The 27,974-nt window shown below is 27.3% G+C and overlaps 1 protein-coding gene across 2 annotated transcripts in view; it reads right to left on the bottom strand.

The window, feature by feature from the left end:
* Positions 1-27,287, bottom strand: part of LOC129960061 (TBC1 domain family member 5-like) — a 44,274-nt gene extending 16,987 nt beyond the window's left edge. The window contains exons 1-15 of one of the 2 annotated variants that reach the window (XM_056073119.1): positions 27,096-27,287; positions 21,863-21,955; positions 18,530-18,638; positions 16,417-16,506; positions 14,201-14,272; positions 10,690-10,757; positions 10,496-10,598; positions 10,152-10,240; positions 9,854-9,904; positions 7,395-7,464; positions 5,441-5,607; positions 4,732-4,874; positions 4,537-4,643; positions 4,235-4,341; positions 1,870-1,991 (exon numbers count right to left, since the gene is read on the bottom strand). In XM_056073119.1, the coding sequence (XP_055929094.1) occupies positions 1,870-1,991; positions 4,235-4,341; positions 4,537-4,643; positions 4,732-4,874; positions 5,441-5,607; positions 7,395-7,464; positions 9,854-9,904; positions 10,152-10,240; positions 10,496-10,598; positions 10,690-10,757; positions 14,201-14,272; positions 16,417-16,506; positions 18,530-18,638; positions 21,863-21,955; positions 27,096-27,115 (1,411 nt within the window). In that variant the 5' untranslated portion in view covers positions 27,116-27,287. Of the gene's footprint in view, positions 1-1,869; positions 1,992-4,234; positions 4,342-4,536; positions 4,644-4,731; positions 4,875-5,440; positions 5,608-7,394; positions 7,465-9,853; positions 9,905-10,151; positions 10,241-10,495; positions 10,599-10,689; positions 10,758-14,200; positions 14,273-16,416; positions 16,507-18,529; positions 18,639-21,862; positions 21,956-27,022 lie in introns of both variants that reach the window. The other variant, XM_056073120.1, reaches the window with a different exon arrangement.
* Between the last annotated feature and the right edge of the window lie 687 nt (positions 27,288-27,974).

Consider the following 27,974-nt stretch of genomic DNA (forward strand, 5'->3'; position numbering starts at 1 on the left):
CAATTACATAATAATAATGTGTTGAAAAAGACATAAAATAGTAATAAAGAAGCATACAAGTAAAACTGATGGATTCAGTTTCCATAATGAAAATAGAAGCAAACTGTAATTAAAGCTCATAAATCTCCCAAGGTCTTTTCTTTCACTGTGCTACAGTTCCAACTTCAAGAAGTGTTGAAATAGTGTTGCTTTTAAATCTTTTTATTAAATGCAATTAATAAAATTCAGAAATATACGACAATTCATCCTTTAAAGAAATATCTAATGTTTAAAATGGACTGGTTATGATAAAATAAAATTAAAAACAGTAGGATTTGCTTAACTTAGTAGTAATAACTTAAGAGTGTTTTTAAACTAATTTCATGGTCTTTAAACAAATGAGACACGGGAAAACGAATTGAAGTGATAAACTAATTTTTCATTCACAGTGTGCCAAATGTCTGATCTAACTGAATGTCGAGTTACATAGTGAAATTGATTAAATTACTAGACTGATCTATTACTATTACTGACTTTTAAACAATTTGATAATCATTGAAAATGAAAGCTCATTTTTTGCTATAATATCTAAATTGAAGGCTTTGTAAGAAAATGTCTTCTTTATTGTGAGTGACCAGGGAAAATAAATAACTGGATATCTGCAATTAATTAAACACCATTCTACCTGAACTTGTTTTTACAATAGATTAGCTAAAATCGAAATGGAATCTCTTTCACTACCGGATCTTGTCTAGCATCTAGTGACTTTATCCCTTCTAATGAAACTAAATATCTCACTGAAATGAATATCATTTATAAAGTCTAGTGGTTGGCAAGTCTGCACACTCAATTAAACAATTGAATTCGATTATTCATCAAATAAAAAGCAATTCATGGCAACAAGAATGGAGCTATCTTCTTTCACTTCCTTCAATAAATGGTGAACATGGCTCAACAGCTGAATATACGACACACAGTCAAAAGTATTTTGTTTTTATTACTACACATAGCTTTTTATGTTATAATAGAGTTAATTCCAAATAAAATTAAATATTGAGTTTTAACTAGTGCAAATTCAAAAAAAAAAAAAAAAAAATTAGCTAATCAAATGTACTTGGGTAAATTTAACAAGACAAAGATTGGCAAAAGAAAAGTATATATTTAAAATTCAGTATTAAGAAAATATACGTGATCTTATAAAATTTCAGACTGTTTTGTTTTTGAAAAATAATATAGTTCAGAATTAAACAAAATTCTTAAATTTTTTAAACAACTTAGGAAGGATAATAATGAATACAAAAATCACACGAATTATACATATTGACGAATTCAATGACATAAAAAAAAACATTTGGAAATACATTCAAGATATACATATTGAGCATTAATTCATGCTTAAAAATTAACAATTTCATATGAATAAAATATGGTACATAGAATTTAAGTCATTTCATCTGAGCAAATAAAATAATGTTTATTCCTAAGTTTTATCATCCAACAAATGCTAACATCATTCCAGACAAACAAATCAAGATACAAGTATTATACACGTCTATCAAACCTCTAAACTGACAACATGTTAGAATTTAGTTCCAATAATTTTGGTATAATAGGCATAATAATGGTGATTTCCCTTCTTGGAATATTTATTTTATCGTTGATAAAAAAAAATTCTGGTTTTGCTATTAATTAAAAAATATCACACATTTTTAATAAATAAGATAATAATATTTCCAACATGTTTTAATATTAAAATACATTTCAATGGTATTCTAGAAAATTTTAAAATTTGGAAATGTTACTTCAAGGCATGAAATTTCTTTCCAAAACCAATTTTTCAGGTATAAACGCTAAGGAAAATAAAATGATACAATAAATAGAACAACTTACTTGTTGGAGAAGATTCTGTACTATTACTTCGCAATACATTGACGCTGGAAATACTTAAGGATTTTGGTCGAGTTTCTATAGCTTTATTAGAAATGGTTTGCGACTTAACTGGTTTAGCAATGCTAGTAAAAATAAAAGAAAAAGTTGTAAAGACTGTTACAACTTGACCCACATTATAGTTTCAACAATTTTTTTTTTAATTTATAAAAAACATATAATGATTAGTAAAAAAATTAAAGCAGCCTTTTAAATCTTAATACATTGACAAAGTAGATAAACTAAAATATGTTTTTAACGGATTAATTGTCTTAAATCAAAATTTATAAAATAATTTTTCTCTATTCACTAGCTAAAACAGAGAATCTGTTCATAATTCCTCACTACCCATTTCGGCTGGGCACTAACTACGCTAATGTGATAGGGCCTATCTTAAAAATAATATTTAACGAAAATTCCGATTATAAATTTTATAAACCACATCGTAGCTTGAATATACCAACTTACTCCTGGTTCCCCTACATCATAAGAAATTCAAATGTGCATTAACATACCAGAAATCCTCTACCTTTTCACCCTGTTTGAACACACAATTTTTTAATTTAACCACAAGAAGTCTTAATTCGTGGTTTCTATTCTAAAAAAATAAATAATGGGTAAAAAAACCTTAAAAAATTCCCTATCAATCGAAAGTAATCTGCATCATTTTTGAAAAATGCGTCTCAAATTAATTTTGAACACTAGACAACACTTTTCTAAATTTTTACAGATATATCTACATAATTTTTTTAAAGCAAAAAAGTATCAAGAGCTAAAATTTCAATTCTGATTATACGATGAACATCAATTAACATTAAAATGCTTTCATTAATCAGCCAACTGCCACAGCTGATAATAATTCATAAATAATACATTCTTAGCCAGACAACAAATATAAAAACCTAAACCAGAACATTCATATCATATAGCTTAAAAAGCTCAATCATCATAAGTTCAGAGCCTCACTAAATGAATTATAAATATAAGGTGCGTCTGAAACGTTCGGCAAATAGATGGATATCTCAAAAGCAACGTGAGTGAGAAATACAGTCAGGCGCATAAGCAGCGAGGGACCTATGGAGAGACGCCACATAGCAAAGAGCGCAAGAAATTAATGCAGATTATTCTGCAACGGGCAATCGAACGGCGTGTGTGCGAAAACTCACGTCAAATTGAAATGAAGCAATGAACATTTGCATGAAGTTTTGTTACAAAATGGGAAAAACTGCCGCAGAAACGCATGTAATATTGGTGCAGGTGTACGGAACAGACACTGTTTGCAGAGAACGCGTTTACGACTCGTTTAAACATTTTCGGGTGGGAAAGGAAACCATTGATGATGAATCACGTTCGGGTCGATTCTCAAAAAGTGTGAATACTGACAACAAAGGACGGGTGCGACAGATGCTGTTGCAAAACCGCCGATTGTCTCTACGATGGATATCGGAGGAATTGGAAATTAGCAAGGATAGTGTAAGCACCGTCATTCACAATGATTTGGGTAAGATTTGTTCCCGTTTCATGTCGCACTCATTGACTAAATTGACCGGAGCTAAAGCGGCAAAATATGGAATCGTGCTCCCCGTCTTCCCTGCACCCCAAAGAGAGCCACCTATAGAAGTTCAGAATTAAGACACCCTTGATTTCGTTTTTCGACAGTAACGGCATGATCCACCAGGAATTTGTCCCAGAAGAGGAAACTGTCAAGGCTGAATTCTACGTAGCTGTTTTGAAGAAGTTATTGCTGCGCTTCCAACGTGTTCGCCAACAGTTGAACAGGACTGGTAAGTGCAATTTGTCACGTGACAACGCCTGCCCCCATACTGAGATCCGTGTACACAACTTCTTGACCAAACGCCGTGTAACCGTCATTGCACATCCATCGTACTCATCTAATCTGGCGCCAGCGAACTTCTTTTTGTTTCCTCGTCTCAAGGGGACCTTTAAGGGCGCACGTCTTGCAGACATCCGACGATGTGCGACAACTGTGCTTCACTCCATTCCAAAAGAGGCCTTCGCTGACTAATTCCATCAGCTTTATCAATGTTGTCAAAAGTGTATTGTGGCTAATGGATGTTGCTTTAAAGGAGAATAAAGGTATTTTTTCTCCCATGATTTGTTTCATGTTCCGATTCACCGTACTTTTTATACGCACCTTGTACTATAAATTATTGGTTTCCTTTATTTTTATCTAATATTCAAGCTAACTTTAAGCTTAAAAAAAAATTTGATTAAAACTACTAAATTTATTAATCTGACTTCAGTTTCCCATCCAAGTCCCTTAAATAATCAAAAGAAGTTCATATACGTACACATATAACTTACTCACCCAGGATAGGAATTTTTGGATACACTTTTATTTTCGGCACGCTTTGAGTCTTTTGATGCTCGTAGCTGTAGAGGATTTACAATCTTCCTTTCTGGCATCTTTATGCGCTTAAAATAAATAAAAATATCATCACTAATTGTGTCAGCACTAAAATGAAAAGCCTCTCTTAATTTTGATTTATAATTTATTTTTATTAATGCGTAAGTATCAAACAATGCTAATGTGTCAATATTAAATAAGATAAAATAGAACTGTTGTGCTTAAAAATATTTTATTTTTAATTAATTAATTAATTAACTTACATCTGGCTCTCGTAAATGCAATGCTAGGTCAACAATATAATGCGCATCCACAACATTTGGAAAACGCATCAGATGACTTAAGCACGTCGCATAATCACCTTTAAGCACTGAAAAGAAAATTTTATAAATATATTCATATAATTCCAGAATTCGGTTCATCTTTTGAAAATTATTTCCAAACAAGTTTCAACTTACATAAGTCTCTTATTGAGATGAGCATGGCAACAAATATGTAATCAACTAAATGAAAAGTAATACTATCTGCAAAAATAGCATCCCATACAATGAGTAAATCGTGGATCGTGAATTCTCTTCCAAACAATAATCTCAACCATCGACTAAAAAAAAAGAGAGAGAGAGAAAATTGCAGGTTACTTAGCATTATCAAATAAAAAGATATTATTCATTGCACTAAACAATGATTAACCCTCTGAGGACGGAACATGAATTTATTTTTAGCAACACATATATATCATTTCCACTAATGCAAATTTTTTTGACATTCTATTACGTTCGATTGAAATTAAAATTCACAATTGCTACGGTCAAAATCATTAGTTTATTTTCTATATCTTTAGATATCAAACACATAAATATGAATTTTGTAAGCATAGAGCGATTATGTACAAATAAATTCTCATGCGACTTAGAAGATGCGTTAATGCCAATAGAAAGAAAAGCACGCTAAAGCGCTCTTGATAAAGAGTTTATAAAACAATCTTTTTAACAAAATAATTAGCTAATAAGAATAACTGGATCTGATTGCAATCTGACATGGATACAAATTATATTATGAAGTTACATTCTTTATTATTAAGAACCAATTTATATGCATGGACGATTGTAATGCTGATCCATGTTTGCAAAAGGTTAAAATATGAAAAATCATAAAAATAAAACTTACATTCCAAATATCTGAGGAGTGATTTCCAATTGCTCAAAATATGAAAATAATGTTAAGTCATGATGTTTCAAAAGCTGCTCATAAATTCTTTTCAGCTTTCTTCCTAACAAATTACCAGGGGCTACAATGCTCTGAGAAAACGGCTCTGTAGCAATTTGCTTAGCATACTACAAAAACAAGAAAACAATTTTGATATAAAATTAACACAATTTTAAAAAGATACGATAATTACGACAGTGATTATTTTAATGTACTAACCTGTTTAGAAATACAAGAAAATTTCATAATTACACTTATTATATATTAAAACTACACATATAGTCAAAAGTAATTTAAACTAACGTCAAAATGCTGGGTATTTTTAGCTAAAAATAAACGAAAGTCCCACACTCAGACCAAAGACACATGGTCATTTAAAGTTGTAAAATTAGTAATAATATCCTTTTGAGTACTGTTCAAAAGGTAAGGAATTTATTTGAGATTAATCACATATTTGAAAAGCCCATATTTAAAAATAAGCATTTGAATAGTTTATAAGATAAGAATTCTAACACATATCATATTTTATATATTTACTATCCCAAAGATTATTTTTAAAAAATCAAAAGCAAATATTCATTTTGGGTTTTCATAGAAATTTTTATTTATCTAATAAGAAATCCTAAATAAAGCTTATTGATGTGTTATATAGTTCATAATTCTGACTAACAGCCTTTCAAAACTGTAAACTTTATAACACATCAATAACCTTTCTCTACTACATATATAATTCACTGAATACAAACCATCTAAAGGCACTTCAGGTTACTCTCATTAAAAAAGAAATGGCTGAAAGAAGAAAGTACGAGTTGAAACAGCAAAATTTTATCATGGTATTATATTTCAAACCATTTCATTAGATACACAAGGACAAATTAAGCCACAATTAGAAATGTGTTCTATGTGACTAAAATTTAAAATTAAGATAAATTTTAACTCACTAAATTGCATTAGACAATAAGAGTATTTTTGGTAATATCATGGCCATAATAAATCCAAGTATAAAAATAATTAGATGACATAACCAAATCATTTTTTAATTTTGTAAAATTATTCATAAATATTAATTGGAATGTTTAAAATGTGTAATAAAAATTGATAAGATTTATTACAAAAATCCAGAAAAATGGCAAAATCCATATTTTCAAACAATGCATGAAAATAATTGCCTTAATAAAAACATACGTTTAAAGTGTTTTTATTAAAAAAGCATATAAGCATATATTAATTTTCAATGCTCCAGTTAATTTTTCAAAATTTAACAATTTCTACAAATTGAAAATAGCTGCCGCTAATGAGAGATTGCATAATATCTTAAAGAAAGTTGTCAAATCCTTATCTTGAAAAGAATTTCCCATATTACAATCTTTGAAATTTGATTCGTGCCAGTCTCAAAAATGATATATAATGATCAAACTTTGTAAAAAATTTGCTTGGAAATTAAACTGGCAATTACAAAAACAGGAAGTTCCCATATGAAGAATTTTTTATCTAATAAGAAATCACATGAAAATATTACTTACAATTTAAGCCTTTATTATAATGTAATTATTTTCTACAAACAAAAGTAAACAGGGTCTACTTTAGAAAAACACACAAAACATAATATCAAACAGGGTGAACTACAGTTTATTGACAAAGGTGACTCGTAAATAGTCAATATAATTTTTGCAACCTAATTAACATAGTCAACTCCTTAATACTATTTTAAATTGCATACAAAATTATTCTTAAAAATCTGCCTTAAAAATGTAAAAAAGAAAAGTATTAGATTTCAAAATAAGATGGAAAATGACTTTTATCAGATATAACGCACCTCATTAAAAGAACATTAACAATTTATCAATGTATCTTATTTTTAAAAAATGAACAGTTTTGTTTAAACCATACCAAGAAATAAAAAATAATACCTTACCTTAGAATGAGAGTAATCAGTCATAGTATACCAAGGTTCAACAGAGTCCATTAACTGACAGAACATAAAGCTTTGAGGGAGAGAAAAAAATATTCTGTCAATACATATCATTGTATTATTTTTAGAATTGATTAATAGCTACTTTACTATGAAATTAAATAACAAATAAAAATTACATGCAATTTATACGATATGAATTACACAAATTTTAATAAATCACCTGTAAGAAAAATTTGGAAATTACAGTTTAAGTGCAGTGGCGTACCTACATATACTCATGGCGCCTACGACAAATAACAAAACAGTGCCCCTCCTCCCATTCTTTAAAAAATGCAATAAAATGCAAAATCAAAAAAGCATTAGCTTTTTAAATAAGAAGGGAAATAACTTTTATCAGAAATGACTCACACCATTAACATTTATCACACCATTACATCAAACAATTTATAATGTATCTTATTTTTAAAAGATTCATATTCTCTATTTGCCTGATTTTTTAATGTTAATAATGAGTTCAAAATTTAATAAGGGTAAACTTTCACAGAAACCTTTGAAATACCTTGTTATTAAAGAAAATAAACTGCAACAATTCAGAAACATTTTTTTCACCGAATTAAATTTAAGAAAATAATACAGCATTAATCGCTGTCATTAAATGTATAAAACACACGAATAGAATAGTGGTAAAAATCTTTGTTTTTATTTTGAATAATAAAGAAATTATAAGCTGGGCTTAAATTAATTTTCAAAATACCAGAAATATCGATAAAATACCAAAATTTTCAAGACAAAAATATCAAATTAAAAATTCGTTACATCCTCCATGACATCTGTCATTAAAATTTCTGCATTAGGATACTTTTATTATTAATGAAATTTATTGCGTTGTTCTGATCCAGTTTCGTCAACAACAATTCTAAACAATGTATTTCAAAATACTGATCTATTTCGCTAATTGAGAAAAGTTTTCGGTGAAGAGAAATAAGACCTTCTAAGATTATTTATATTAAGCCCGCATTCATATTAATCTTTTTTTTATTGAATATTACTGCCATGATTCGTTTATATTACGGCGATATATCTTCATTTGCTTATTAATAAAAAAAATTAAAACTTTTATGATTTGATTGCGAATGCCAGAAACGAAGTGCACGAAACGTAAATAGTGACTTGAATTTGAGGAAATTTCTAGATAACAAAATATATCCATGTTTTAGGTTTTAAAGTTTTGGGATATAACAGTAAAAAATGGCAATTTTTTAAAAATGCAACTTATTTCACTAATTTGTGCTCCCTTCTAATGATGCCCACGGCTCTTGCCCTGCATGCCCCACTCTAGTTATGCCAATATCAATGTAACATGTAGATAATTCATTTTTCTACTGAAATTTAAGTTAACTTTGAAAAATTTCCTCCAAAAAAATTTAAAAACGTTTAGGCACTATAAATTTTATGGCTTTAATACATATCATAAAAACATTCTATAAGTTTCACAAAATATTTTATTTCTATCATCCCTTGATAGATAAATATATGAAGAAATATATTAAAAATAATTTTATAATATATGTAAGCACATCCAAAAACAAAATCTTAAAGTCCCATTCTGTGCTTTATTTTTTGTAGGGTGGAAAGTTCATTTGAAAAATAAAATTTATTAAATACTTTGTTTTCTTAAATATTATTTTTCTTAATGTTAATTTTACTCTTAATACTAATTTTTCAAATAAATTTATATTCACACCTTTGAGGAAAGAAAATATGAGAGTTATTCGGAAATTAAATACCATTTGATGTAACTAAGCGGGAAAAGTTTTGGCATTTCTTTGGATGTAATCCACATATCCTGGAGAAACAATTAAAATTTTCTAAAAATCAACTGAAAATGAAAGCCAAAATAGAAAAATCTGCCAAATATGTAGTGCGTGTAATTAAAAGATTTTTATAAGCAAAAAATCTTTTGCCAACCGTCATTCATCACTAACTGCGCGGTCCATTAAATACAAATATTGGGCATGTCAAATCCCAAAAGGTTCACAGTAATGCTCGCCCTAGCACCACCCAAGAAATTTTGCAGCATCTCGATTGAAATGTTTTTGTTCGTGCCCTGATTTGGCACCGTGTGAATAACAAATATTTAGGAAATTGAAGCAGTGGCTCGCAGTGTAGTGCTTCTACGATGCCCATTCTCTCCTTGGTTAAATAACTTCATTCCTTGGCAGCATTTTTTTTTTTTTTCTTCCAAGAAAGGGAATTTTATATCTTGTAAAACATTAACACAAATGCTTTAAATTTAGTGGTGATTAAGTCATAAAATGATGATTGATTTATAATGCATATAGTTTGGTATCTACAAGTATTATTAAATGGTCATCAAATGGTAATCATTTTCCGAATTGCTCTCATAAATTACAGACACACACCCATGAATATATATACATATATGAATATTTACTTACAAGGCATCATGTTCAATATAATTTTGATTCAGTAGAATATGAATTTCCAAACTGAAAAAAAGAAAATGTGAAATGAAAAATATATAACTCACAAGTGCAAAAATATTAATAACCCATTTGAAAGTAAAGAAAATTAAATTAAGATCAGTATAAATAAAATAATTCATCAGAACAAATATATATATATATATATATATATATATACATATATATATATATATATATATATATATATATATATATATATATAAACATAAAATTTACAACCAAAATATTCGAAACCAAACATATATCTTACTCTAAGCTGTCTATTTCAGAAGCTTGCAAATATGCTTGTTGATCATAATGAAGCACAAATATAATAGGAGCAAGAAGTTCATGCATGCCCTAATACAAACAGAAAAATAATTAAGATTACTTAAATATTATATGTAAGAATAAGACAATGTGTGTATGTGTGTGTCGTGACAATATATGAGATTAAAGCACTTGATGTTTTAGAAAAGGTAAATTGTAGTTTTAATGACATTTCATAGGCATTATACAGAATGAAAATACAATCTAAAAAAATGCCCGAAAAAAATTGCGAATTCCATTTTATAATTTGATAACAATATATATACGATAGAATCAAAAACATACTTGTTTATAGGATACATGTGGAAACTCTCTTGCGTAAGAAAACAGAATATTGCACATCATTTTTTGAATATTAGGTGTATGGAAAAATTCTATCTCTGGAAATCTAGAATAAGAAACATTTAAATATGCATTTTAAAAGAACATAAAAACATTGGAAACGAACTAAGTGGCGGAAAACAGTAAAATAAACTTACGTTCTAACAACATCTTGGTGTATGGTTACTTTCAGCTCTGCGTCCATAAAATATTGATTCCATGGATTCTTAAATTTAAAAACAAATAAATAAATGCATTAACTTGAATGAAAATCATAGATTTAAAAAAAAACTGAATTTTTAAATAAAAACTGTATTTAGCAATTCAAAAGAAATGAGTATTACAGAAATTATATATTTTAATTAAGTAACAGAAAAATCAAAAATGAAACAAGGAACACTATTATAGACTATCGTAAATATACGAGGGCTGTTTAAAAAGTATCCGACCTTTGGCCAAGAGAAACATATTATTTACGTGATGAAATTGGGACCCTCATTCTCTTCAAAATTGGCTCCTTGCGCCTTCACACACTTAGCCCACAGATTCTTCCACTGCCGAAAACACTCCTAAAAAGCTTCTTTTGGAATGGTGTTCCTTTTCGTTTTCACGTTCTGCACCATCTCTTCTCTACTCTCAAAACGGGATCCTTTCAACGTCATCTTCGATTTCGGAAACAGCCAGAAATCGCAAAGAGCCATATCTGGAGAGTGAGATGTTGGGAGACAAATGGAATTCCGGGTTTCGCCAAGAAAATCTGGATTGGGCGTAACGAATGAGCCGGAGCAGTGTCATGATGCAACTGCCAGTTTTTCGTTGTCCAGAGGTCTGTTCTTTTGCACCAAACTGCATATCTGATCTGAACTTGTTGACAGTACTCTTTTGTTGCTGTTTGTCCTTCCTGTGCATATTCGTGATGCATTCGTTATAGTCTCCACCTCTGAGCGACCATTTTTGAATCGGTTAAACTACTCTTTCACTTCTGTTACTTCCATAGCCTTGTCTCGAAACACTTGCAGAACCTTACGAATTGTTTCGTTTTGAGAATCACCAAGATTTTGAGAAAATGTGATGCAGTATCTTTGCTCAATTCGTTCAGTTATCCTGAGAGATATCAAAAACCCGACGAACATTTACGACAGCACTTTATTCCGCGGCCAGCAAGCAGCGACTGACACACTGAAATACAGAGAAAATATTCAAGTATGCGCATTACGTTTTCTTCCACTGTGCATAGTGGCGCCTCTCTGGAATGATTACCGTACGCAGGGAAATTCAAAGCCGGATGCTTTTTAGACAGCCCTCGTAATTTTAATTCAGCCATTGATTCAGACAACAGTTTTTTTATTGGATAAATTTTATAAGAATCCACATAAAAATTAAGGCATACTCAATTTTACCTTATCCACTTTTCTACACATTAAATGCCTCAGCTTGGCATCAGAATTTATTTCAAATGTATGCAATCAATATGTATAATAAAATATTCACAATTGTTTTGATAAAAAAAAAATCTTTTTTTAAAAATCCCTTTTTGAAGTTAATCGGGGGCTATTACAGAATAAATTTCAAAATTTTGCATTAAATAATAACATCTAAACCAACACGCCTCTCTCAAAACATCTGCGCTACACCAGAAGGAGTTCCAAATACCAAATATCTGCAGTGGCGTATATGCATAAAATGGCGCCCCAGGCAACTACCAAAACTGCACCTCCCCATGCTTTTTAAAATGTGAACTTTTTTTTCTCTCTCCCTCTCGTTACACTGAGGAATGCAATAAATGAAAGCCCAATTAGGCTTAAATAATAATGAATAAAACATTTTTAATTGATATGATTTAAGCACTGCAAATAATTTCACATTGATCGCTATGAATGAGCGGCTCTTCAATATAAAGGAAAATATATCATAAGAATATTTCAAAAAATGTTTGAAAGTTTTATGTTCAACTTACACAAAAAACTTTATCCGTCCTAATTTTATAACCTGAATAAAGCACAAATATTTAAAAATATATATATATATAGTTTTTTTGTGTGGAACTTTTAATGCATTAGAGAAATACAAATCAAGAATGATTTTATACGGTATTTTGAAATATATATATATATATATATATATATTATGTGTAATTTTATATCGAAAAATACAAGTAATAATGAATATATATATATTACGTCTTCGTACTTAAGCATTATATAAAAAGTCTGAAAATTGAAATAAATCCTTTGTTAATACAAATAAAATCATTCAAAGGTCTTGGCAATTAAATTAATATCTATTGTAATATACAGAATTAGCTCATGTACATATTTAAATTTATCCTAAAAATGTAGAATTAATAATATTTAATAATATATCTAGCACCCTATGACAAAGTTAAAACGTATAGCGTGAGATGCGAAGATAGCAATTATATAACAACTCAAAGATCTGATTGAAAGATGAATAAAAATTAACACATTATTAATTAACCCATGAAATGTAAAATTGCATTCCTTTATAACTTTAGATATTTATTTATATACATAAAAAAACAAATACAATACTTTCGAAAAATTCTGAAGGCTGTATTGTCAACAATGTAATAAAATCACCTTCCTTATTTTATTAACGTGAAGTAGTTTATAATTTCATAAAAGTCAGTTTGTACTCAAAAAAGACAAATCAGTTTTTTTTTTTTTTTTTTTTTGGTCCCATTGAAACTGACAGGTATGAAAATAAATTCTTAAGTTAGTTAAAAGAACTTTCGCAGTGAATAAATGATTTTAAAAAAATAAGTTGTTATAAGTTATTTTCTATAACACATAAAATAATCAATTAGGCAAATCTATTGTCTTTAATTACCCTTAAGTTTCCGCTTGTTTTGTTGCAACCATTTTAATTTTTTTTTTTAAATCTTCGAAACATGAACTTATTAGAATTACTATTTTTCTTTTAAATACAGCGAACTGATTCCTTACTTTTGCGCCCCCAGATAACTGCACCCAGAGCACATGTTCTGTCAACCCCACTCTAGTTACGTTACCGAATATTTGGAGGAATCGAGTTCCGAGCCTAAATAGTCTAATTATTATAAACTTTTTTGATTAATATTAATAATAATATGGGGTTCTTTCTTAAAATTATCCACATCTTTAGATGTCACTAGGCACTCGCCCAGATGATACGGGAGACTACAATTTCCCCTGCTTTCACAGACATTTCAAATGAAGAACAATTTCTCTTGTTTCTAAATATGTATAAAATCATACAACGAACCAGCAATCTAACAATTTTAAACAATAAACTGATTGCATTTCCAACAGCTTTTTACTACACACAAGAGAAGAAGGGGCAGGGGGGATTTCTTCCTAAGTATCAGTCAAACCGCAAAATCTATACTACATGCCTTACTGAAAAAGGATTTAACCTCCTGACTTAGAAATGTATTTAACTTCTGAATTGGATGATAAATTCTGTTTCGAGCCTTTATTATTGTTTCAAACCATAATTTTACTGCATTTTTTTTTTTTTTTTAACTAAGCACAGATTTATAAAAAGAACCTCACTTTGAAGAGGAGTATACCTCCAGTTACTGAAGCAGAATAACTTCAATAGAAAAATATTAAATTATTTCTTCAAAACAAAACTTTAATATAAAACTTTAATAAAATGAATACAAACCTGCTGCGATTGCGATAATGGATTATTAACAGTAACATCTAAGGAATTAACATTCCGTGGATTGGTGTCAAACTAGAACATGAAAAAAAAGACACAAGAAATTAACAACGAAGTTAATTCGTGTAAACTATTTTACCAAATTTCATTTTCTATGGTATTTTTATCACTTTCGAAGATATATATTCAGCCATATTTTGCATAAAAATATATAATTATTAAAAAAATTTCTTCGGGTGATTCTCTATAATATATCATCTATGGAAAGTAAAGTGAGGAAAAAATTCTAACTTTAAATTTCAATTAAATATATATGTTACACTACGAAGTTTCAAGAATTTTGCAGCAATTAAAAATTTATACTATGCATTCAACTATATTCACTGGGTAATTAATGTGATATTACGTGATATTTATGATATTATTCACACAGTTTCAGTAGATTAACTATGAAAATGGAGCATCAGGGGAAATAAAAAAGTATTCTGAAGGAAAATATATCAACATAATATAAAAAGTAACAGTGAGAGACATGTTTAAGAAATGTCAGTAGGTTCCAATATTTAAAAATATAGCTAAGTAGAGTAAAAATTTAGTCAGATAACTATTTTGAAACTACATGAGTATCATTTTAGTGCAAGGCAGTGCAGTTCAGTTCTACATGAGAACAGTTTAGTGCAGATATTGTTTTGATCAAACAATCAAAATTATATCTGATCCGGCACCTCTCTTCCTCGTCTCAAACTAAATTCTTTAACCCACAAGTCATGTCAGATTCTGCAGCAAACTCTCCATAACTTTGAAAAGATCATACGAGGAAATGATTTTTGTTCGAATTAGTGAAATGAAAGACTGAGTGGTTCTGCTGTGGAAAAATGCAAATAAAGTTCATTAAATGTGATAAAAAATTTCAGGCATAGTCATGGGATAGGGGAAAAAAAAAAAAACACCTTTCATTTTTTCTTTTATAAATCTGAAATCATATCAAACTATCATAACTATCAAAGCAATATGAAATATTAACATAGGAAAAAAGAATACCTAAGATTAATATAGTTTTAATTTTTTTCCCATCATTTAAGGAAAAGAAAGAGAAAGGTTCACTATATATAATGCTTTCTTTAGTTGCTTAGTCATTCATACGTTTTCCTGAAAATACATATTGTGAAGAAAAGTTTTCAATTGCAACAAGAATAATTCTAGAGAAAAATAAAGGATTTTTCCTTTAAGGGAAAGATCTTCTAGAATACCTACCAAATATTAACATAGGAAAAAAAAATACCTAAGATTAATATAGTTTTAATTTTTTTCCCATCATTTAAGGAAAAGAAAGAGAAAGGTTCACTATATATAATGCTTTCTTTAGTTGCTTAGTCATTCATACGTTTTCCTGAAAATACATATTGTGAAGAAAAGTTTTCAATTGCAACAAGAATAATTCTAGAGAAAAATAAAGGATTTTTCCTTTAATGGAAAGATCTTCTAGAATTTGGGAAAAATCAATTTTGTAACATACATCTAATTTCCAAATTAACCAAAAAATCTTTAGAGTATAAATGGTTAAGAATTCTGAACATATTGAATTTTTGTTAAAACTTTTCTTGCTTTTGTCTAAAATAGTTTTGCATACTTTCACAATTTTTGTTAGTAAATAAGATGTAAATATAAAATACTTTTTACATGAAAATGTCAAAATATATTGATCACTTTCAAAAAACGAAACTCCTACCAATTAATAAATAACTGAAATTTAAAGTATTCATTTCAACAAAGCAGCCTCAATTTAGGTAATTTTGGCAGGAATTTTTATACATGAGATATTTATTTAATTATCATCAATCTTTAATAGCTCAAATTGGTAAGTATATGCATATTAGCCACTAAATAACTACAGGAGCTTTTCGTAAGAAATTCATATTGTCTAAAGACAAAGTTCTATCAATTACTTCTATAAAACGATAAAAAATTAAAATCCATAATTCTGCTTTTACATGCAGCTGTAAATACAAGAGCGAAGATTATATGCCTAAAAGTATTTGATGATATATGAGTAGTTTGAAATTACTATACAACATTATTTAATTAAAAACCTCATCCGATTTTTATTATTATAAGTAAAAAAAGACATATTTCCTATAAGAAATTTCGTTTCGCGATTTTATTCCTTGTATATTCTTTCAAAATAAAGAATGCTAATTTGGAAAAAAAAAAAAACTCACTTTATCCATGATTTCCTCATAATGCTGCCTCTGAGATTTCACAGTTTCAATCCATAGCTGACGATTTTCTGGCAGACACCGAAGAAATAACTATAACGAATTTAAATACTTATCCAAAGTTTCGAGAATGTATCAATTTACAAATATAACATTACATAAGTCTTTAAAAATATTAATGGATAAATTAGCTGTTTGACAGGAAATATTTTTGTAGATGCAAAATATTTTGCAATATTAAAATCGAAAGTCAAGAACAGACTATAAGATAATAAAACCATTCCCTTATTAAGCTATGTTTTCGAAATTTCAAATTTAAGTGAATTATATACTGATGAAGTATCCCTCTCACAGAAGTGTTTCTTTCTTCTTTTTCTTTTCAATGGCTTTATCAAAAAAAAATAATTGAAATTTACGATTGTATCTACAACTTGTATATTGCTAAACATCGAATGTATAACAAAATAGTTTTCTCCAAACGACATAATTTTCTCCATCACGACTTCATTGCTCTAAATTTAACTGATATCTACTGTTAAGCTCTTATCATTTAATAGTCAAACTAGTATTATCATTTATTCCTAACAATACTATATATATAGATGCATTTAAAAAATAAGTTTTAATTAAAGTAATAGATTCTCCAATTGATGTGCAAACCAAACATTAAAAATGAAAAATAATGTTGCTCTATTCAGTAACACCATTCGCTTTTACTTGGCTAAATTTAACGCAAAGAACTAAGAGAACAGCTAATACTTAATTCTACTCAACCATTTATTCAGGATATGCGTTTTTATTTTTTTATTGTTTATAAACTATACATGGAGTCAAAATATGACACATCTTGAGCAGTTTCCTCTATCCTGGTTTCAGTCTTCTTATTTCTACACTGTAAACACCATCCAAGCTTTTATAACCGAGGTTCTTGCAGCATGATTAACTTTTCATTTAAAAAAAAATCTTTTTTAGTAAAGTCGGGGAAACTGATCCATTGCTTTGAAGTTACAATAAAAATAAAAGTAAAAATAAGTTAAATGTGAAAAATTGACGAATGTATATTAAAATATATATCATACTGAAATAATTTTGGGTAAACTTCTTTAATGCAAAATCATATTGAGGCATCACTTTTAATAATTAAATTGACAGACGATTCCTGCAAAAGAATTTCTAGAAGGAGATTAAATTTAAATATTTTTTATAAGAAACCCCTTTTTATTACATTTAGAATTAACTCAATATCAGATTTTGTTTCATTCAAAAAATATCGATGAGAGCATAAAATGCATAAGTTTACAATGTACAAAGTAATAAATGAAAAGCTCTACAATATATTTTCTATTACACTTTTTTTAAATTTTAGCCATATACAACTAATTAGATCCCTAAACAAAACGATCTTGTCATGTTGTTGTTGTTGTTGTTTTCATATTATAGCAAAATAAACCATAAGTGGCAATTTAACTTTAAAAGAATTTATAGTAATTAACTTTAAATAAACACATTAAATATGCAACAATCCTTTTTAAATTAATGATTGACTTAATAAAAAAATCATAAATCAAAAAATGTATTTGATAATTTTAATTTTCATTGAGGCAATGAGTGATTGTTTAGAGAATGAGTGTTTCATGACAGCTGGGTAGGATATAGTTAGAGTTGCTAGAAACTCCAATTTATTAAAACTCTGTAATAATAATTGTCATTTTTCATTTTTGCATATTTGCTTGTTTTTTCATTATCTGGTTTTTATTTGTGTTTTTTCACCTTTATTATAGTGACTGAAAGGAAGGTCTGTTTCAATGGAGGAAATTAAACAGCTAACTAGGGCTAACTAACAATTAGGTTCATATGAATGGATTAAATATGCTTGAAATAATCTTGAAATATATTTAGCAGTATGAGCAAAGTTTCAAGTTTCACATAATTTTTTTTTTCTTTATTCCTCCAATAACTGCATTTTCACTAATTTAACATTAACAATACCCTTTTCTGCCGCTAATTTAGATATAGTGTACTGTATCTGGATTAGCTAAATTTTTGTTTAAAATCATTCAATTACACCTTCATATCAAAAACATTGTAATAACTGTAAAAAAAATTGGTATCATACCTTCCAACAAACGCTCCGAAAGTGAGAAGCTTGAAGTTTACCTTTAATTGCAGAAGATTTTAATCGGTTTAGATAGCCTACACCTGAGAACAAGGATTCCCATTCCTCCCTAAAAACAGCAATTTAAATTATTTAAACAAATAAAAATTATTACAAAACATGCTAAAAAATATTTTTCAGAAATAAATAGATACATTTGAGTGTAATAACTTTAATGTATAATTGATGACCTCAGAAGTATTTCAGAATTTGTAAATATGCAACAGGCATACAAGAAATTTAAACAGTTTAAAATGTTAGGAAATAACAAAAATAGTTCCAGAGCATAACAGTCAATACGAATAATTAATAACTAATTACATACTTTCTCCTCAATGATCATTCTGAGAAGATTGCTGAATACTAATTTTTATAATGGTAAACACAAGACGCATAATACTGAATAACGTACAACAAAAAGATAAATATCATTTCCAGAAACATAAGTTGCTTATATTTCAGTACATTTTTCATAGCCCCGTTAATCTCTAACTTCATCTGGTGAATACTTCCTTGTTTATTTTATTTAAATAGAATCTGATATTAGAAACTATTGAAAGAAATATATTGAAACTTAGCATAAAAATTCTATCAATTAATTTCAGATGAAAACATGGCAAATAATAATAGCTTTTTGAGGTGAGATGAGATTTAGTTGCAGTTTTTACTACTTCTAGAGCATCTCTATAAGCAAAAGATATTGTATGACATATCTACAATGCGATTCAATATTCTGAATACTGCACATCACGTAGATATGATTTTATTTGGCATTCTGTGTTAATATGGATACTAAAAGCAATGTCAAATATTTAAGAAAATCGTTCCATGACATTTCCATTGTTTTTAAATTTATTAAAAACAGCTTTATTGGATTAAAAAAACAAGTTTCTATAAGAAAATTCATAAATTAAATGGCATTTCGATCAAAGAATTATTTTAAATACATAAGAAAATGTAGATGATAATTTTTTTGTTTCCTTTAGATATCAGCTAAGGAAAGGTAAGGTTATCCTGAGTCAAATATCAGAAGAAAATTCAATAATAAAATCTAATATTAAGGACAGTTTTTGTTTTTTAAACTTATTTTGCAAAAACAATAATGTATAAAAATAAATCACTGTATACTGCCTTTTAATTGAACAAGAAGTAATCTAATATTAACTCTTTAGTTTAGAATTTTATAGTAAATAAAAATAATGAAAAATATTTATAACATAATTACATTTAACTTTTATGGCAGATACTGGGTGTAAGAAAACCCAGGTTATTAATAAGAATGACAGTGGTGTTTATGAACAGTGCATCAGATACAGATGATTAAAGAAATATGGAATTTCAATCAACCTTTTCAAAGATACTGACACATATGTGTAGATTTAGTTTTTCTTTAAAATTATTGTAATTGGGAAAAAAAGTCATATAAAACTTCAGAAAAATAAATTCAGTGTCTCCTGACTCACTGAAATATTTCTTATTTAATATATATATATATATATATATATATATATAATGGAATTAAACAAAAAAAAAGATAAATTTGTCACTATAAATTTTTTTGCTATGAAGAAGTTATTAATATGCAACATATTTTATTTACTAAACAACTTTCTCTTTTTCGTAATGAATTGCACAATTTATTGAACTGGCCTGGCTTCATTCTGGTAAAAATACAATTTATTTTTTATAATACCAGAAAAAAGAGTATTTTCAAAAGTGTTTTTGATAAATTTATTATTTTATTTCCAAACAACTGTTTTCTTAACTCATTTAAAAGAATTTAGCATTTCTCTTAGAGATAATTTTCTATTTAACAAAACTTTAGTAAAATTTTACTCCTAATAGTGTAAAACGTTTTTTTTTTTTTTTTTTTTTTTTTTTTTTTTTTTTTACTTTTAATAGGTTATTTCATTATTTATGAAAAAAGTTGAAAAATAATATACAAAACTGTCTTCCTCAATAATAAAACTATAATTTTTGTATTTTTCACACTCAACAAAAATTAAGGCATTTTTTAGACATCAAAATTAAATAAATGAATATTAATTATAGAAGTTTTTCCCCCACCCTAATGCATTTTCACTTTAAGAGAATTAAAATATGAAAAATGAAATAATTAAATAAGAATTAAAGAATGAACATTTTAATTTACAAGCACAAACTTTCTTTTCATTTGAATGCTAGTTTTTTTATGGCAATTCTTAAAGTGCCAGATAACAAACAAGTGCAATTTAAAATTTTTCTAAAGTAATACTATGAATTATAATGATTATCTAGGAATCACTATAGTAAAGAAAATGACACTATGGATACTTTACCTCATCAAAAATGTTTTGTATATATTATTTTAATTCCATTCCCTATTTGTTTTTTATTCTTATTTATTAATTTTCAATTCAGATTGAATGATATATATATATATATATATATATATATATATATATATATATATATATATATATATATATATATATATATATATATATATATATATACATACATATAGTCATTTAGAGTGTAATACAGAATATGTAAAAAATATATACATAGTTTAACACATGAATATATAATGTACAATATATTACAAGGTGTTTTGTCAGTGCATGTTCATTCACTCATGATGGTAACATGATATTGCTTGCTACAATTATGAGAGTATTAAAAACATTAATGGCTGCCATACTAAGCCTTTAAAAGTAAATATACCTCTGCAGAAAATATCTATTAAACCAATTAATGTATCAAAGTTATAATAAGTATGATTATATTAAACCTATCATAAGGTTCAGTAGAAGCACATCATAAAGAATTCATCTATGCAATATTGATAATAAAAATAGTTATTGTATATTCAAGTATGATGCACATTTTTCTATAACATGAAGTTAAATTGTTTTCATAATAAACATAATATGCATGTAAAAAATGTTTTATTAAAATGTTAATCACTAAAAGATGCAAAAACAATTGAATATATTTCATTTTCCTAGGATTTAAAATATTATTTATTTTAATCATCAAATTTTAATTTTTGGTTTTATAAGGCGTTTTTATTGGATATATACATAAACAGTTTACATGTTCAGGTTGTTCTCAGGCAAAATTATAACATCAATAATATCCAACTAATGGAATTTCCACTTAATTACACTTCTTAATAATAAACAAAAGCATCATTTAAAAAACATTTGCTTATTGGCAAAACATATACAGATATATATTAATCACATAAATTGAAAATGTACATGGTACTCAAAAAAGACTAAAGACTTTTTAAAAATAAATATTCCATACTCATAAGGGCTTGTAACTTCATCACACTGAAATGGATTAAAATCTGATATGGATGAATTTGAAGCTTCCATAGCTCTAGTCACCATGATAAACCTGATAATAAAAAGAAAACATTGTTACATAAAAAATATCTTGTGCAAAATGTGTTCTTTCAATATAAGTGTACATGTATGCATGAGAAAATACAAGAACAGTTATGATCCCATCTCCCAAACCTTAGACAGTATTTTATAGTCTGAAAGAAAGGATTTCCTTTGACAACTGACTGGATTATATGATTATTTGATAGAAAAAAATCTTAGTCAAAATCAGTTAGGTAAAAGAATCAAATAAATTGGTTAATTTTTATAATCCATATTTATGTGGCCTTAGATATCCAATTTTCATTAAAAACTTCATTCATTAACAAATCACCCCATCAGGGACTCTCATATTAAGTTACTATTATGAAAACAAGGCATACTACATTCAATACATTCATAATACATTCAAGATGGTATGCTTATGAAAGAGAACTATGTGCTATATAATATCAAAGTTATAATATACTCTATATGTTATCTATACAAATTAACCCCAATATATATATTATATATACAAATTTACAAATAAGCAATATATATTACATATAGAAATGTACTTTAAGTTTTGCCGCATATGGTCAGGGCTTAGGACAAATTTAATGTTCACAGTTGGCAATCATGGAAGCAACTTTACTTGCACAAATACTTTTTATTTTCTAAGAAATTAATTAACTAAAGTTTGAAAATATCAACTCTAATTTTGCATTTAAAATACGATTATAGAATGTATAATGGCACAGTTTAGTTCCAAACATCTTATTTCTCACCAATTTGGTGCTTTTTATTGACCCTGAGGAACCCCTACAAAAAATTTCTTTACCCCCTGAAAAAAAAATGTGATCTGTATCCACCCTTGCATGTATGTAAATATTTTATTTATCTTTAAAATAATCACAGAAGTTGTTAAAGGAATTTTCCTTTAACACAATAAAAGATTTATAACTAAAAATATGATGACAAATTTGATATTTAAAGCAAAAAATAGGACACAAGATAATTTTTACTTCCAAATACTCCAAGCATCACAAAAAAAAAAAAAAAAAAAAACACTAATAGTAAGCAGATATTTTAAATAACCAGATAAATATAAACTACTTAAAAAGTATTAAAAAATATTTTTGCTTTATTCATGATTTCATTTTAAAAAATACATACAAAATAATTGAAAATATCATATTTCAAAGTGTGCCAAGTTAAGTAAGTCAAAGTAACAGTTACTTTAAAAGATAAAAATTGCTTGGATATGCTTAAGCATTTCAGAAATCCTTTGAGTTCTTATATAAATTGAAATAATAATGACTTTCCAAAGAGGAAATGCCATCTAAATAGCAGGTTAAATAAATTCTGCATTTAAGAGGTTAAAAAAGTGAATTAGAATTTTTAAGATATTATTTTAGCTACAATAAATGTAATCCTATTTGTTACTTTGGAACTTTTGTAACAAAGAAAATATGAAATCACACATACCATATTAACTTTTCATGTCTACATATGCATAATATACTTAACTTGCAATTACATTTAGTTAAAGATACAGACAAACCTGACTCCTCATTAAGAAATAATAAAACCATTTTCAAAAGAATATTTTCAAATTTATATTTAAAAAATTAGAGTGAGAGAAGGAGAGAGAGAGAAGCAATGAATATCAAATAAGTATGTTTAATGTTCAAAATCTAAAAGTGCACAGAATTATCTTTGAATTGAAAAAATTAGTTTTGAAATAATAATGGGGATAAACTGAAAATCTCAAAATACTATGAAATAATAATAGTAATCTGTTAATATAAGTCCAAATTAACATTATTGGAGTAAAATATTCATATAACAGAAATATTGAAATAAATAAATGCATATTTTTCTAAAATGTAAAGCGATTTAATCTTAACTCTTTAAATTATGGTGGTTTATATCTTGAATCAGATATATCAAAGTATTTAATGCACAATTGTTCAGTTTTTAAACCATTTAATGAAGAAAGCAAATATTTAATTTTTAAAGTATACTCTGTTTATTAAATGGTTCAAAAATTTAACAACCATATATGAAATGCTTTGATATAAGTGGTTTAATAAATAAACCATTATATTTAAAAGAGTAAAGCAAAATAATTACAAGCATAGAATATTAGAAATTCATAATTGGATTAATACTAGAAAGGCACTTATGCAATTTTAAATTATATGTAATAAGATGTAAGATGTAATGTCATTTACTAGTTCACACAGAACATTTAATCTTGAGACAAGTTGTCAGCTCAGAAATGAGCAATGCCTGCAACAGATATTTCTCCAAGGTTAAAATATTTACCTTTTATTAATCCTTTAAAAGGCAATTTTCTTTAATAATGGTGCAGGAATTCAAAAGAAATAAATTTAACTTACTAAATAAAATTAATTTGAAAATGAATTAATTAACAAAGATAAATTATTATAGTTTCAAATAAGAAATTGAAATACATAGATTTTTGTATCATTGAAAATCTTGTTGGGAGCACACACCAATTTTTTTGTCACCATTAATTTTTGGTACATAACTATCTCAAATAGGTATTAATAATAATTAACTTGAATTTAAAAATCAGATTACGAGGCCAAAGTGCTTATTAATACTTTTGCAATTTCTGTTGTTATTAAAAGATAACAGCTCTAATCAGTCATAAAATAATTTATCATAAACATTTAAAAGTTGAAGAATTAAATGATTACATTTTCCTTGGAAAGAGTTAATTTATACATTCATTAATAAGGTTTTTTTCCCCCTTTAAGTAGTAAATTTTGATATATGCTCATTCTATTTATATAAATGGAAAAGAATTACCTTTAAATAAATATTCACAAATCTTTTTCACAATACTTAATTTCCAACACTTTCTATTCCATATCCTGCTCAGAAATTTTAGGACACAATATTAGACTTTACACATTGTCTTAAATTATATTTAACCCATGCATATGTTTTACTCTTACACACTAAAAATTTATTTACATCTGAGAAATTTGTTCATGTCAAAAGAAATTAAGAAGAAATTAAATGCATAAAGTCGAAAGCATTTTCTTTACAATATTAAAGGAAAATGAGGGAAAATAAGTAAAATAACTAAAGAGGAGGGACCCCAAAATTTATAGTCTCTATGCCTCAAGCATAAAAAGTTACAAATCAAGTAATTATAATCACCTACCTGTTTACTTAAAAAGTTTAAATATGTACCAAATAATTCAAATACCTGTATCTGTGTCATGAATATAAACTATTTTGTTATATCTGATGAATTTCCATTTTAATTTTAGTTAAAGTAGGTACTAAAGGAGAGAAAGTTAATGATGAATACAGAGCAGTAATGAAATAAATAAAGCAACAAATATTTAAGAACTACTAATTTGATTAGAGTATTTATAATGACAGATTTTTTTTTAGTATTTAGCTCCATCTGCCAAATCTTATTTTATAGACTTCTAATTATAATAAAAAGCAAATATCTAACCTGAATGCAATGAAAGTTGCACTCTTCTCTCACTTCTACCTATCCATCCACATAGAAATAAATCATGATATAACAAAGCTGTGAACTTATGTAATAAAACTAAACCATATACTAATACACAGAGTAAGCCACTTGGAAGCTATAATTATTTATTGCATTTTAATAATTCTGCATCAACTGTAATCTTAAGTAAGACTTAGCAATTTGGTATAAAAGAAAGTTTAGTTAAAAAGTAAGTATTGAAAATAACGGAAGCACAAATACCCAAAAAAGAAAAACCTGACCAAACCAAAGTGGATATACAGGTAGTTTACAAGCAATAGAGCAAAAGCTCGTACAGATACAACAAATAAGACAGATATAGTAGAGGCTTTCATACTCATCATATCTTATCACTTTTAACAGTATCAATAAAATATAATATAAACTTGGCTGAATGAATGAGAATTTAGACATTACAAAATCTAAAATTACAGCAGCATTTTGAAAAGAAAAAGCACATGAAATTTAATAGTAATAGCAAAGTTTAAATAGAAAAAAAATAAATGGAAATAATAAAGTAAAATGCAAAATAACAAACATAAAATAAGGTATAAAATAATAACAATAAAAATATAAGATAAATTTTAAAGAAGGAAAATATAAAATAGATTACACAATAAAAGTAAAGAATAAGATAACATGGTAAATAAGACATAACTTTAAAAGATATTAATAATAATAAGAAGTAAGTTATACACAATAACTAAATGACATATATTAATGTAAGAAGTATAAATATGTATGATTATTTCTTGAATGTAAACATGATTTCTATTTAAGCTTGGTTTAATTTAATTAGACAGAATCCTATTTTAAAGCTACATTCAAAAGAACTTCCTCATTTTACACAGAGGTGAGATGATAAGGATCATTCTTCATGATCTCTATTCAAAGGTAATAAGTCAAAGGAAAAATAGTTATGCATTGAACGATCCAAATCACCATGAATACAATTCAATAAATGAAGCTACAGAATCCAATATAGACATATAATGACATCCAGCAAGTAGAATGACTTGTAGAAAGATCAGATGACTGTAAAATTTTCTATCTACTAATAATGCCACCCAAATTAATTTTTTAACTACTTCTCTATAAAAATACTTTTCCTTAGAGGCCTATAAATGCATTTTATTAGCCAGAATGGAAAAAGCACTTAGGATGCACTTAGGAATGCATTAACCCAACTTCTTTACTTCTAAATTATTGTTAGTGATTCAGTCTTATGCCTAATTTGAATATTTTGCACTCACTAAGTCTGAAAGTAATGTCTAGAATATTTTGTATTTAACATGCAACATTTCTGAGAATCAAAATCCATACCACATTGCTAGAAACGATACTCAAAATTTATGCACATCATATGAATAAAAAATAAAAACATATGCGAGTACATATAGTATGAATTTTCCTTAAAACTACACGTTAAAAAATACACACATAATGGAATTATTTTTCCGGAAAATAAACCTTTTGGAAGGCAGAATTTCTTATATCTTGCGCACATTAGAATAAAACCATTTGAAATTTTCATCCATAAAATCTGATTACCTTTTTATAGGAGACTCATGAAGTTGATCACAAGTCTGTAAAAATAAATTAAAACCTAATTAGAATTAATTACTTTTTAAGCTGATGAATCATGAGTTTTCTTTAATTTTAGTGAAATTTATAGTCCAAACTATTTTTGTTGAATCTCCTAAAAGTCACCAGACATTTAAAAAAACTCTAAATACTCATGCCCAATATAGATCAGTGGAATACCACCGCATGCTCAGAAGTCCCGTCAATTTTGTTTTGGAAAGCCGAACATAAACAAAACATCGTCCCAACAGAAGGATTTAAAATTACGATTAGCTTTCATCGAAAATAGTCGTAAAAGAATGAATAATGAATTTTACGCTTGGCAGACTATTTCACTTGCCATTTAACTGATTGATAAATTGGATCAGATTAAAATCAATTAAACATTTTAATCAATGCAAACATTTTTTTTAATAATTCCAAAACAAAATGAAAAAAAAAAAAAAAGTGCAATAAATATGTCGTACTAGAACAAACACAGTGCACCATAGAAAAATGCGACGTGGGTCGTGATCCTTGACTTTGAAAGTTCTGTTTGATTATAGAAAATTCGTTTTCGGGTGATGAACACATCGCAAAATCATTCGCCTTTAATCGCCTCAGCGGGAGAGGTGAATAGACCAAACTGGATAACAGAAGTTTATCAGAAATGTCAGGGAAATCGCCAGGAAAGCATAGAAATCGAAACCAATAGTGAGAAGTGTGAAATTGATATTATTCATGAAAAATATCTGAAACGTTATTTTAAATATTTCATTCATAATCTTTTTTGACGTTATATAATTCAATTCCATGCCTGGAATTTTAACCGGTATTTTATTTTATTTTTTAATCTTTGATTGAAACGCTTGTCATAATAAGTGCCCTAAAATGAGCGGAATGTCAAAAATTTTGTTCATTATGTAGATCAGATTGAAAT

Source organism: Argiope bruennichi, chromosome X2 (genome assembly GCF_947563725.1).
Source record: "Argiope bruennichi chromosome X2, qqArgBrue1.1, whole genome shotgun sequence".
Classification (NCBI taxonomy): domain Eukaryota; kingdom Metazoa; phylum Arthropoda; class Arachnida; order Araneae; family Araneidae; genus Argiope; species Argiope bruennichi.